Here is a 14,708-nt window from a genome sequence, read left to right on the forward strand (position 1 = left end):
GTATTCCTAGTCGTTATTTACAGATAAAACCAGCTTTCTCACTTGTCTCCTGCTGCTTCGATATGAGACATTTACAGACAAACATCACCCCGACGGACAACAGCACGGGACAGTAAGGGGGAAAGATGTGCCACTACACACACCTTCTTTTCACTTTCCACTAGCAATATTTTTCCAAGTGTCACAGCTACCTTAGTACCATTTGGAACGAGTAAATAATATCTTTGGATAGAATATGCTCTGCTATGCAAATGTACACGAGGCCCCTGGAAAAGCTCACATCAAATACTTCATCATTAGAAACAATAATCATAATAATAATAATCATAATAATAAAAGCTATTTATGACACGGCCTTTATTCACAGAAAGATTTGTCGCAGGGCTTTGTTTTTGCAGTTTGGCTCGGTGACAGATACCCCCCCACCCCTCTGCCCTGTAGTCCGCATCAGCCCACACCCCCAGGGCACAGAAAGGGAGAATAAAGCCCTGCTGGGGCAGAAGCTCCACCAGCTCAGCCCCGTCGGAGCCGCCACCTCAATGACCCTGCAGGAGAAGGCGATGCAATACAGCAAGGGGAAACGCCACCGTAGTGTTGAGCATACCCGGGGCCCGCGAGAGCCCCTCGCTGCTACATGGGATGGGCTGGTTTATTTCATCCGAGTCTGCGCAACAGGCACGGCTGTGCCGGCTGGCCCCGAGCGGGGGGGAAGCGGGCACGCCGGCCCACCCTAAGGCACTGCAGTCGCACACCCTCACCCACCTCCGGGCGCAGCCCCGCAGGCCGCTGCACCCTACCTTTAGCAGGACATCAAGCAAGAATTTGACAAAACCCAGGACGCAGGACCAGTTCCCCTCTGCCTGGCTATCCTGGTGAGGGTGGGGGTTGCCCGGGCAATTGCCCAAGGGCATCAGAGCGCAGGGGTGCAACAAACACGCTTTGCGACCAGCCGCCGCTTCCTCGGAGCGCTTTGGTACCTTGTGTTGGCCTGACGGTGTCCCAGGAGCATTTGTGGTTCGGCAACAAAAAAACCCAGCGGGGGAGACACAGGAGCAGGTGGGAACACTGGTCCCGTAGTCCCAGAGCGAGCACGTGTCAGTCCCAGAGCACGTACGTGTCAGTCCCGAAGCGTGCGCGTGCACCGCTGTGCTGGGATCAGAGGGATGTGCAGCCCGGAGCCCTCTCCCAGGCGGGTACAAGAAAGACCAACTGTCCCGTGCTCCCTGGCATGAGTGCTCTGGCAAAGTCAGAGCCAGGACAGCTTGTCTTGAAGGGCTGGAGGAGAAGGGTCAGGTATTTTTCCTTCTTCTTGGGCACTGATTGGTTCAAGTTTGTATCACAGTGAAGTCTGAGCAGTGGGGAAGAAACCCAAACCACCTTCCCTGAGAGAGAAAGCGTTGATTGCCCGCCTCGCTCAGGCTGGAGAGGACAGCCGCTCACAGCCAGGCACGTCCGATCCGCTGCTGACCACGGAGACGTCCATCGCTCGGTAGCAGACTCTGGACCTTTGCCGTCCAGCCAGCAGTCATGCCACAGGAAAGCAGGCGGACAAACCAGCCCCGTCCCACCGCCCGCCCGCGACACCACCAGAGCCCATCCCCAAACACAAGTAAACAGAAGGAGAAACTAAGAGGCACTAATAACGCAGATATGGGGAGACTCAGGCTTGCTACCATCAAGCCTGGCTCCAGACGACTTCGTCCAGCTGGAGAAAAGCCGAGTCCCTGTTTCAGATCTCCTGCAGCGAGTAGCCAGGGTCGCTGCGTTCCCGTTTCACCAGCGGCTCCCCCATGCTCCGGGATTCTGTGTCCACCTCGCTGCCCAGGTCACTCATGTCATCTGTAAGGGACAGGTCTCGGCATGAGAACGGCGACCGGAGGGGAAGAGCTCCTTTCTCCTAACAGAGCAGGGTGGAGGGGCCAGCACGAGGTTCCCCCTCCCACAGTGATTCAACCCTGACCCAGCAGGATTCCCCTTGAGGGAGAGGAGGTACCTTTGTCCAGCGGTGTTGGAGACAGAGGTGTGAGGTCACCAAACTGAAAGACAAAGGCATTACAAGGTGAGTGAGGCTTATGGAGACCAGACCTGAAGTTGGCATCTATTTCCAAGCAATTTTAACAAGCAGCCTAAGTGCTCCAGAGGAAGCACGAGCATCAGCAGTGCCGGCGGTGAAAAGCAGAAAGCAAAACCAACCACATATTTTGGGGAAAAGTCTGCCGCTGGCATTGAAGCCTCTGGGCAAACGCCACACGCAACAATCCAAGGCAGGATGGAGTTGTGGAACGAAGGGAGAAATTTTTCTGTCTGCCATGTCAGGGCCAAGTGCTGCCACAGACTGAAGGATGGTGCCTTTTCTCCAGCCCTCTGCATCTCTCGGGCAGCTGCTCAGGCATGCCAGCTATTCCCCTCTCCTGGGGCTCTACCATCGCTCCACCCTGCGCAACTCTGTGCAAAGCCTTCGCATTCGCGTCACGGAAGTGCTTTGCCTTGCAAGGCCGCCGTGTCAAGTGTAACCAGAGAGCTGGGGATATATTGGGTTCTGGAGACGTGTTGTCTCCCTCTATGACGAGGTCTGAAACACTAAATTGCTATAACAGTAGTGTTGAAAAGTCATGCAAAGTTGGGCAGCGGAAGGCACTGAGGAGAGCAGGAGTTTAAAAGTGAGCGATGGAAATGGAAGGACACGATTCATCCTCTCTTGCTGGGAAGATCCAGCCTCCTCCTGGAGAACAGAAATATTGCAAGAGTTGAAAGAAGGCAAAACCTGACGGATGAAAGCCTGCCACAGCTGGGTCTTGCTGGAAGCCACTCTCTGCCTTTCATGTTCCTTGAATACCAATAAAGACAGAGGTTTTGCAGGGAATAGCAGGAACTTACAGCGCTGCTGACTTGGGGCAACAGCATGGGCCTAAAGGGGGTGGGGGGGAAGGGACAGGCAGGCAGTTGATTTGCCTGGCTCCCCTACATGAGCTCCAGGGAAGGAAGAAAACAGGTATGAGCTTCAAGGAGCAAATGAGATCAGTTTCAAACTAACAGTAGTTGCTATATTGCTATCACAAGTTGATGAGGGCCTTTTAAATCTAGGCATTTTTCAGAGGGAAAGAGCAGAAGTGACCTCAGCTAGGCAGGACAGGACCTGCCTGCAAGCCAGGCACCGGATTTACTGGCTGATTGGTTAAAAGAAAACTCCAATCCCCACACACCCCCCAACACAAACAACCCACCGTTTCTCTTCTTCAAGTCAAAGACAGAGAGAGGGGCTGACTGTGCGTGTAACTGGAGCTTGCAGAGGCCTGAGCAAGTTCCGTGAACAGTACCACCGAAAGCTGCAGGGAAAGTACCTTTTGGACCTTTCTTTGCTTGGTTTAGTTTTTTTGATGGGTCTTTGCCCTGGCAGGAATCCCGCCATCAGGGTTGGTGCCCACAGGTAACGGAGAGAAGTAGGGAGATCCTTTTCCTCCCTCCTCCAGGCCGCCAAAGGCCAGCTGATGCTCAACTGCCCCCAAACCCACCAGCTCAGCTATTAGCAAGCCAGGATGGAAGGGGCTCAAGGAGCTGGATTCTTGTGACAGGCACTCAAAAAGCTCATACCTGCTTTGGCAATGATGGCTACAAAAACACATTCAGGGCACAGCGCTGTTTGTGAAACACACGAGTTCCAACCTCTTAAAGAGCTGCGTAGTATGGGTTTGTTTCTAGGGAATTAACAATTCTCACCTCTCCCATTACAGCAGTCGGCCTCTCCCCTGTTGCCTGGGCAACACGATGCTCTACCAGATAAAACATATATTCATCATAGAGCAGGCGAATCAGGTGGAAGGAACCAAAGCTGGCAGCACTGCGCAAGGTGAGGTCCCGGATAACCATGGAGCTGGAAAACGGCCGGGAAACAAAATATTTGCATTGTGTTTTATACGTGCATCACGGCTGATGTGAATTCTGGACCCTGAAGGCACTGTGGGACACAGTGCTCTGTTCCTACCTCGAACCCAAGAGTATCAAAGCACTTTCAGAAATTAGTCCTATCCCCATCCTGAAAGGATGCAGGAGACACAACGCTCTGTTCAGATACCAGAGCAGATCAATAATTAACCAGAGTTGCACGGGAATAAAGAACTTGGCCTTGGCTTTCCAAGGAGCTATTGACGTGCCCTGAGCCCGATGCAGAAATATCTCCAAAGTGAGAAAGAAAATGTACCTATAGAAAGACCATCTCAGCAAGACCTGTCTGGCTGCTTTGGGGAAGCTGGGAGTGCCCTCGTGATGCTTCAGGACTTGAGTAACAACATTATCCAGCCAGCTAGCCCACTGGTCCAGAGAACTCTGCTGCTGCAGAGTGAGCTTGAAATCCCGCTCCAGCTTCTGTACCATGCCTTCCTCGCACTGGCACACCCACGAGGCTTGCTCCTGCTCGGGAAGAAGGGCTGACAGTTACTCACGCCAAGCCTGCACGGTTGGTCCATCCCAACCTAGGAATTCAGCTGCATTTCTAGTAGGCAAGGACCCCAGACCAGCTCTGAATCATGTCTCCTCCGAGCTGCCCTGACCACAATATTATTATGAGAACTATATTATTGTTGGTAGCACTGCTTCTTACAGAAGCTCCTTAGTACCTTCTCCACTACTCACAGTGAGATGGCAGACTTACCCGGGAAAGTAACACCCAAACCATTTAATTGTCCATTTAATTGCCTTTTAGTACTGGCAATAAGATGCTGGTTACCAGCAGACAACCTCATTAGAGACTCCCAGTTCTAGACAACACGACCGAGGAGCAGATACCGTAAGTTACCTGCACGTTGGTGAAGTCGACCCGATTGAGATCGCCGAGCATCTGGTTTATCTGGGAAGTGTTCTGCAGCACCGCACGGGCGGCCTGAGCCAGGCGGTTCAGCGATGCGTAGCTCCGTAACGTCTGCGCAAAGGCACTCACTACCCCCACCTGCAACACAGCAACGCAGGGCTCCGCGAGCAGGAGGCCACGGGGCTGGAAGGCAAACTCTTCTCAATGCTGAGCTCAAGCACACGGTGCGCATCAGCTGGGATCACCTGCACAGTCCCACCCACGCTGCTGCCCAAAGCATACCCGAGTGCTCCAGAGCACCACTTTTGCACCACCTATCGTGTCTCGCAAAGCAGCCTCTGCATTTCTTTTCTTTAAACTAAGAGGTTTCCTCACTCTGCCTCTAGCAGTGACCGGCAAGGTGAGAACCGGCTGCAAGAATCCATGGCTTCAGGAGAGGGGCAGTAGGAGCCTGAGGTCCAATCTCTGCAATGCCATTCAGTCCAGGGGGTGTCCTGCAATTTTTAGTAGGACAGCTTCATGCCATGCAGAGATTTTCTTCCAGAAAGCTTATCTGCAATCCCGGGACATGGGAACGGCTCAACGGACAGAGCACCATCAGCCTCTGGTACAAAGGGATTGCCCTGCCTGTCCTCCCACTCCTTGCCGATTTGCATGGATAATTATTCATTATATGGTGCTAGTCTGGAGTACATGTGGCCAAACCCCAGCAGTGATTTCCAGTCCCTGCGGAAAACTGCAACGCGCACACACTCAGTTCCTACCCCGGACCTGCCCCGTGCTCCCTCTGCTTACCTTGGCCCGGACAATCTCGGGGGGAAGTTCACTCATTGCGTTCATCAGCCACCCTTCCAAACTCTTGGCAAAATTACCAACTGCTTGTGTAAGCGTGCCTGCAAAGAAGTCTGCAGAGTTAGAAAAGCTGCTCCATGTCGTCTTGGGACACCACTTTCTAGCTGAGAGCTGCTGTGGAAAGCACAGCCGCTGATCTGGGTAGCTGTGAGCTCAACTTAGCGTCAGGGAAACCAGCTGCGTCCTGAGATGCACTCAAACTTCTTATTCTCTAATGTTGTAACTCAAACTTTTCTTACCCTTACTCTTCTGCTCATTTTTATTCTTACTCTGACTCTCATTTTCTTAGTCATCTTCTTTCTTATCCTTTTCTTATCCATAGTCCTTCTGAGTGTTTTCCAAGGGTGAAATATGCTCTGTAAAGATACCCATGTCCCCCAGCATGGAGACTGACAGCAGCAGCCCAGAGGGACGTGGCTTTCCAGAGCTATCGTGGAGGCCTCGGGGAGGCTGACGCACGCGCTTTGCTGAGGAGGAGCCCAATCAGACAGAAAACCCTCAGTATCCCATCGCTAATCTCCCAAACAAAAGTTGACCCCAGATTTCCAGGAGGTGCAGTAGGGGACAGGATGGTTCTACACAAACAAAGGTACGATCTCCAAGGAAACACCTCGCAAGGATTAGCCGCGCTTCACTGTGCATTAAGCTTATGCCTTTACCTTGACTCCGAGCCAACGTCAGAAGTGATACGCAATCAACCAAACTTTAAAAAGCATGGAATTTCCAGGGGTCACAAAGTACCATCGACGTAGAGCAACGCGGCAGGAGAACTTCTGCTGTTGCCATCATATTTTAGCCTGCATTCAAATCAAAAACCTCTACTTCAGCTTTTACAATGGAAACCCTCGTGGCAAGCGGTAGCCAGACCGAGTGAGTCACGGATCGCTGCTTCTCACACGCAACATCCCGTGACTCAGCCCAGCGAGGAGCAGGAGCCGAGCCGAGTTTGGGACCACCCGTGTCCTCCCAGCCACGCCGCAGGGTACTCACTGGGCACCGGCCTGAGCACGTCTGGGATGAGAATCTCCACCAGGGCCTGGTACAGGATGTGATCACAGTCTCTCATCCGTTTGAGGATGGGTTCGTATTTGCACAGAGTGATCAGCTGATCTCTTGGGAGGGTCCCTTTGTGTTCTTCATCGCTGTGGGAGGATGAGGAGGGAGGCAGCGTTAGCAGCAGGTTTGCCTTCAGGGCATTCACCCTTCCTCTTGATTTCTAACCCTGGTTTTCAGCAGAAGAAAATCAGCTCGTCATGTTTCTTTCAAAAGGAAACGTTTGATCGCTTGTACAAGTCTCTGCCGACTCTGCAGCGCCTCTCTGTCCACGGGGTCAGAGCCCTGACCACAGCTTTCCCTCAAATCCCTAGCAACCAGTGCTTGGCCTTTGCTCCTTCCAGCTTTAGCTTGAGTTGCCTTTCACACACTCACGTTCATGTGCACCTGGGCGTTGTACTTCACTAGAGTCGTTTCAGCAAGCAAAGGCTTAGCTGGTTCTTCCTCACGGACCCAGCTCTTTCCAAAACCTTCACACTCTCTCCTCTGCCCTCAACCTCCTCACCTGTAGCAGCAGGGACAAAATGTGTGCGGCGAATGGTTTTTGAGCAGATTAGCCGGTGTTGACAGATCCTACAAATAGCTTTGAGGTGTTTAACACCTTCAAATGCTGAATGTTTTCAGAAGGAAAAAGGTTTTGTGTTTTGATGAGAACAACGCATATTGTCTCTTAACCGAATGAGGTCAAACAAGCTGGTGTTATTTTCACTTTATAGGGGTACGGAAACTTATTCTGCATGATTAAGGCATAAGCTATTTGGTTAAACTGCAAGCAGAGAAAATTTAAGGCTTAAGCACTGCCAGAGCATCAAAGCAGGATTTTCACATCATTCGGGGTGACCCCTTCTTGTAAGAGGATGTTACCTAGATTAGGAGCTGGGAACTCAGGAAAGACATGGGTTACATCCAGGGGATAAAAAGGGTGGGGAAAGACGGTGAGAGTTAGGCAGGACTCAGTGACACTGGACTACTGATGAGGGCAAGGTGCTGCTGTCTTTCATGTTTCAGCAGGGGATGAAACAGGAGAAAAGAAGCCAATAATCTAGTGCTGTCCCCATTCACGCTGCTATACTGGGCAAAAAGCAAACAATCGCAGCCTGCTTTATTCAGTGTGGAAAGGAAAATGTTTTCTTTCCCTTTGTAATAAAAGGAACAAGAATACGTTGTCCTCATCTACTGCGCCTCCCATTACACTTTCTCTGGAGCTTGAGAAATGTCTCTGTGGTAATTTGAGGGTACAATGGAAAATATAATTGGACAAAGACGTACCAGCAGCAGTTGTACTTCAGAGGAGGCTCGGAGATGGCCAGGGTTTGTGTCGTGGCTTAGCCGGCAGCTCAACCCCACCCAGTCGCTCGCTCACTCCCCCACCGGTAGATGGGGGAGAGAATCAGAAGGGTAATGCTCGTGGGTTGGGATAAGAGCAGTTTAATAATGAAAATTCAAAGAAACAACAACAGAAATGCAATGTAAAGGAGAGGTGCAACGAGAGGTGCAACACCCCGGGGTAGGGGGGAAGGGAGGGGAGAGGGGGAACGATCCGCTCAAACGAACCGCACGTGCCGCAGCCGCTCACCGCCCACCGACCCAACGCCGCGCCGCTCCTGAGCCGCCAACTGCTCCCCCTTCATATACTGCTCCTGGTGTCACATGGTATGGCATGAACATGCCGTTGGCCAGTCGGGGTCAGCCACCCCCACCATGGCCCTGCCCCTCCCAGCCCCCCGCCCCGCGGCAGAGCATGGGAAGCTGGAAAGGCAGCCGACCCCCCACAGTGAGGAGAATTAACCCCTTCTCAGCCAAAACCAGCACATTCTCCACCCCTTATTCCATACCATTTACACCATGCCCAGGTCCCATACGATGCAATACAACCGTACCAACCACCACCCTTCTCCTACCCATCCTTTAACATAATACACCGACATCATTCCCTTACTTCATGGACCTTCCCTGTAAGATGTCCATTAAAATGTCCATGGAGTTCACCCAGTCCATGACTCTGGGCTCCATCCGCCGTATCAGTCTTTGGGGGTGGGAGAGGTGGTGTGTGTGGCGTTGGGTTGCTGCATACCGAGTCAGTCATCCTTCCATCACTGCTGCACGGCTTGTTTCACAGTTGATCTTCCATGGGTTGGGAGGCTCGTACTCTGATGTCATTGATACAACACGGAGGTGACACACAATATTATATAGCAGTTCACATTGTGGCATTCAGTTCATTGCCTGTTTTTGCCCAAAATCAAATCCCCTTGAGGCACCCATCGGATTTCTCCATCCTCCCGCATCACCCACCAAGTGCACCCAGGTCCTCGAGCAAAAGCAATCCCACGCGTGGGTTTGCCTTTGCCTGAGGCAGGAAGGACCCAGACTCTTTTGCCCAGCATACTTTTTGCGTGCACTGCAGGGACTCTGTCCCCTTCCACAGTATGTAGGATTTCTGACTGGGCAGGGCCAGCTCGGTTGGCAGATCCCCTCGTGTTGACTAACCACGTGGCTTTTGCTGAATGTGTATCCCAGTGCTTGAATGTCCCACCCCCGCATTGCTCTCAGTGTCGTTTTTAAGAGTCCATTGTACCGTTCAATTTTCCCAGAGGCTGGTGTGTGACAGGGGATGTGACACACCCACTCAATGCCGTGCTCTTTGGCCCAGGTGTCTATGAGGCTATTCTGGAAATGAGTCCCCTTGTCTGACTCAGTTCTGTCTGGGGTGCCATGTCGCCACAGGACTTGTTGTTTGAGAGCCAGGAGAGTGTTCCGGGCAGTGGTGTGGGGGACAGGAGATGTTTCCAGCCAGCCCGTGGTTGCTTCTACCATGGTGAGCGCATGGCGCTTGCCTTGGCGGGTTTGTGGGAGTGTGATATAGTCAATCTGCCAGGCCTCCCCGTATTTATACTTCAGCCATCGTCTCCCATACCACAGAGGCTTTACCCGCTTCGCTTGCTTGATTGCAGCGCACGTGTCACATTCGTGGATAACCTGCGCAATAACGTCCATGGCCAAGTCCACCCCTCGATCACAAGCCCACCTGTATGTTGCATCTCTCCCTTGATGTCCTGACGTGTCATGGGCCCACCGAGCTAGAAATAGTTCACCCTTATGTTGCCAGTCCAGATCCACCTCAGCCACTTCAATCTTGGCAGCCTGATCTACCTGCTGGTTGTTCCGATGTTCTTCAGTGGCCCAACTCTTGGGGACGTGAGCATCCACATGCCGTACCTTTACAACCAGGTTCTCTACCCGGGCAGCAATATCTTGCCACATTGTGACGGCCCAGATGGCTTTGCCTCTGCGCTGCCAGTTGCTTTGATTCCACTGCTGCAGCCAGCCCCACAGGGCATTTGCCACCATCCAGGAGACAGTATAAAGATAGAGCACTGGCCACTTTTCCCATTCAGTAATGTCCAAGGCCAGCTGGATGGCCTTTACCTCTGCAAAGTGGCTCGATTCACCTTCTCCTTCAGCAGTTTCTGCTACTTGTCGTGTAGGACTCCATACAGCAGCCTTCCATCTCCGGTGCTTTCCCACAAGGCGACAGGACCCATCGGTGTACAGGGCATACTGCTTCTCCTCATCTGGCAGTTTGTTAGAGAGTGGGGCTTCTTCAGCACGTGTCACCTCCTCCTCTGGTGATATTCCAAAGTCTTTGCCTTCTGGCCAGTCCATAATCACTTCCAAGATTCCTGGGCGACCGGGGTTTCCTACTCGAGCCCGCTGGGTGATCAGCGCGACCCATTTACTCCGCGTAGCATCAGTTGCATGGTGTGTAGAGGGGAGGTTCCCTCTGAACATCCAGCCCAGCACTGGCAGTCGGGGTGCCAGGAGCAGCTGGGCCTCAGTACCAACCACTTCTGAAGCAGCTCGGACCCCTTCATATGCTGCCAATATCTCTTTTTCAGTTGGAGTATAGCGGGCTTCGGACCCTCTGTATCCCCGACTCCAAAACCCTAGGGGTCGACCCCGGGTCTCCCCATGTGCTTTCTGCCAGAGGCTCCAGGTAGGGCCATTCTCCCCGGCTGCAGTGTAGAGCACATTTTTTACATCTTGTCCTGCCCAGACTGGCCCAGGGGCTACTGCATGAACTATTTCTCGTTTAATCTGTTCAAAGGCTTGTCGTTGCTCAGGGCCCCATTTGAAATCATTCTTCTTCCGGGTCACTTGATAGAGAGGGCTTACGATCAGACTGTAATTTGGAATATGCATTCTCCAAAAACCCACAACGCCCAAGAAAGCTTCCGTCTCCTTTTTGCTAGTTGGTGGAGACATGGCTGCTATTTTCTTGATCACGTCCATTGGAATCTGACGACGACCATCTTGCCATTTGATTCCTAAGAACTGGATTTCTCGTGCGGGTCCCTTTCACCTTACTTTGTATTATGGCAAAACCAGCTTTCAGAAGGATTTGGACTATTTTCTCTCCTTTCTCAAAAACTTCTTCCGCTGTGTTGCCCCACACAATGATGTCATCAATGTATTGAAGGTGTTCTGGAGCTTCTCCCTGTTCCAGTACAGTCTGAATCAGTCCATGGCAAATGGTAGGACTGTGTTTCCACCCCTGGGGCAGTCGATTCCAGGTGTACTGGACGCCCGCCCATGTGAAAGCAAACTGTGGCCTGCACTCTGCTGCCAGAGGGATTGAGAAGAATGCGTTAGCAATATCGGTTGTGGCATACCACTTGGCCGCCTTGGACTCCAGTTCGTATTGAAGTTCTAGCATGTCTGGCACAGCAGCACTCAACGCTGGAGTGACTTTATTCAGGCCACGATAGTCTACTGTTAACCTCCACTCTCCATTAGACTTCCGCACTGGCCACATGGGACTGTTAAAGGGTGAGTGGGTCTTACTGATGACTCCTTGGCTCCTCAGTTGGTGAATGAGTTCATGGATGGGGATGAGAGAGTCTCTGTTGGTGCGATATTGCCACCGGTGTACAGCTGTGGTGGCAATTGGCACCTGTTGTTCTTTAACCTTCAGCAACCCCACAACAGAAGGGTCCTTCGAGAGGCCAGGCAAGGTAGACAGCTGTTTAGTTTCCTTCGTCTCCAAGGCAGCTACACCAAAAGCCCACCTGTACCCTTTTGGGTCCTTGACATACCCTCTCCTGAGATGGTCTATGCCAAGGATGCACGGAGCCTCGGGGCCAGTCACAATGGGGTGCTTCTGCCACTCATTGCCAGTTAGGCTCACTTTGGCCTCCAATACAGTTAGCTCTTGGGATCCCCCTGTCACTCCAGCAATGCTGATGGGTTCTGCCCCTTTCTAGTTTGATGGCATTAAGGTGCACTGTGTGCCGGTGTCCACTAAAGCTTTATGCTCCTGTGGGTCGGACGTGCCAGGCCATCGCATCCACACAGTCCAGTAAGCCCGGTTATCCCTTTCCTCCACCCGGCTGGAGGCAGGGCCCCTCTAGTCCTGATCGTGGCAGTCACAACTCACCTCTTGCAAATGTGAATCAGGAGTCCCTCTATTACGCTTAGAAATAAAACCAGCGCTTCTACTCCTCTGTCTGGGGACTTGCTCAATGGAAACTGGAGCAGCAGCTTTCCTGGAAGAGCCTCCCTGAGTGCCTGTTCTTCCTTGCAGTTCACGCACTCGTGCCTGTAGGGTCGAGGTAAGCTTGCCATCCCACCTCATCATGTCCTCTCCGTGGTCACGCAGGTAGAACCATAGGGTGGCCCGTGGTGTGTATCCCCTCCTTTGAGCCAAAGGACGCTTATTCCTAACAGCTGAGACACTACCCTGTCGAGGTGGGGAGTAGGACAGATCTTCTTTGAGTTGCTGGACCTCTTGGGATAGTTTCTCCACAGCAGAGACGAGCGAGGAAGAGAGATTTGTTTCATAATCCTGGAGTCTATCAATCACCTCCGCCACCGTTGGTGTCTCGTCACCTTTCCAGGACATCACTGCCAATGACTTTGCATGCGAAGATGGTGCGCTCCGTACAAACTTGCGCCACGTGGGTCGTGTGCACTCGGCTTCATCTGGATCTTTGGAGGACCATTGATCGTCCAGGTCACCATAAATCACCTCAAACACAGCTAATTCCCTTAGATGCTGGATGCCTTTCTCCACAGTTGTCCATTTTCCTGGGCGATATGTAACATCTTCTTTAAAGGGATACCTTTCCTTCACTCCGGGCAGGAGTCGCCTCCAGAGGCTGAGGGCTTGTGGTTTTTTCCCAGTTGCTTTGTCAACGCCCCCTTCCCCAGAAAGGGATCCCAGTTGTCTGGCTTCTTTTGCCTCTAGTTCCAGGCTACTGGCCCCATTATGCCAGCATCGGAGCAGCCAGGTGACAATGTGCTCACCTCAACGATGGCTATAATCTTTTTGCATATCTCGCAACTGGCTGAAGGACAGGGATCGGGTGGTCTCTATTTCATTTATGACTTCTTCCTCCTCTCCCCGTGACGGCCCTGGTTCTTCATCATCCCGTTTTAAACGAGTTGATGTCCGCCTCCAATATTTCATCTTGTGTATGGGGGCAACTGATACTGGTACGGGTTGATTCTCTGAGCCAGCTCCGGTACTTGTCGTGGGGGTTTGAGTGGCTGCAGTGCCTGTCCTCAGGGCTGGAGTGACTACAGTGCCAGTCACTTTGCATTTCAACCCAGAGACATTCTCTTCCCCCTGGGGGCACTGACTACTGTTGGGCAGGGCTCGGTATGCATGGGCCAGGCCCCAGCACCTTGCAGTTAGCTGTGTCTCTCTGGAGTTCCCAGCGTAACAACATACTTTCTCCAAATATTCTACTAGTTGTTTAGGATTCTGCACTTGCTCGGGGGTGAAACTCCAAAACACTGGGGGTGCCCACTGCCCTAGGTATTTGCCCATGCCCATGCTATCCCACATGCCCTGCCACTCGTAACTATCAAGCCTTGGGGCAGATTTCAGGGGTGATATTCTTCAGTTGCTTAGTCCAAACCAAAACAACGTGCCCAAAAACTAACAATAAGTGCACCTTAACCACCCAAGGATGGTCAAGATACAAAAAGGTTGTTGTAACAAAGGCACAGACATCATAGCACAAAGTTGCAAAGGTGCGGCTCTGTATTTCCTCCATATAAAGTCTCTCCGAGGAGGAGGTATAGTTGCTAAGTGCCTCAACAAGGTGGTATCCCAAGTACAGTAACCGTTTCAGCAAAAAACACCCAAATACCCGATAAAGCTGAAAATGAATGTTTGTGTAAGAAATCTCATAGGAAAAATGTTACTAATCACAGCAGAACACAGCAGACTAAACAAACCCACACCGATCTTTAACACCAACTGCAAAAAGAACAACATGGTGCTGTGACCAGCAGCTGTTATTATCTCCAACCCTTGAGCCCCACGTTGGGCGCCAAAAAGACTGTCGTGGTTTAGCCGGCAGCTCAGCCCCACCCAGTCGCTCGCTCACTCCCCCACCGGTAGATGGGGGAGAGAATCAGAAGGGTAACGCTCGTGGGTTGGGATAAGAGCAGTTTAATAATGAAAATTCAAAGAAACAACAGAAATGCAATGTAAAGGAGAACAACGAGAGGCGCAAAGCCCCGGGGGAGGGGGGAAGGGAGGGGAGAGGGGGAACGAACCGCTCAAACGAACCGCACGTGCCGCAGCCGCTCACTGCCCACCGACCCAACGCCACGCCGCTCCTGAGCCGCCAACTGCTCCCCCTTCATATACTGCTCCTGGTGTCACATGGTATGGCATGAACGTGCCGTTGGCCAGCTGGGGTCAGCCACCCCCACCATGGCCCTGCCCCTCCCAGTCCCCCGCCACGAGGCAGAGCTCAGAAAGCTGGAAGGGTAGCCAACCCCCCACAGTGAGAGAATTAACCCCTTCTCAGCCTAAACCAGCACAAGGGGTAATATGCCCGTTACACCAAAGTTCACGGAGGGGAGAAGCGTCTGAAAGGTCAGGCTGCAGCTCTGCACGGGGCCACAAGAAGCATTTTCTAATTATGCTTCCAGACTAGGTGTGGAGGATGGGAGCAGCGAGACAGGGATGTGCCGGCTGACA

The 14,708-nt window shown here is 52.3% G+C and overlaps 1 protein-coding gene across 1 annotated transcript; it reads right to left on the minus strand.

Moving 5' to 3' along the window:
- Positions 1 to 1,729: 1,729 nt before the first annotated feature.
- LOC142049724 (DNA-binding protein RFX2-like) lies at positions 1,730 to 14,368 on the minus strand. The gene is made up of 8 exons (XM_075077657.1): positions 14,292 to 14,368; positions 6,647 to 6,798; positions 5,600 to 5,697; positions 4,793 to 4,942; positions 4,199 to 4,407; positions 3,718 to 3,871; positions 1,994 to 2,036; positions 1,730 to 1,839 (listed from the first exon to the last, which is right to left on the minus strand). Exons 1-8 carry the CDS (start codon positions 14,366 to 14,368, stop codon positions 1,730 to 1,732), a joined length of 993 nt encoding a protein of 330 aa, XP_074933758.1.
- Positions 14,369 to 14,708: the final 340 nt, after the last annotated feature.

Source organism: Phalacrocorax aristotelis, chromosome W, assembly GCF_949628215.1.
Source record: "Phalacrocorax aristotelis chromosome W, bGulAri2.1, whole genome shotgun sequence".
Classification (NCBI taxonomy): domain Eukaryota; kingdom Metazoa; phylum Chordata; class Aves; order Suliformes; family Phalacrocoracidae; genus Phalacrocorax; species Phalacrocorax aristotelis.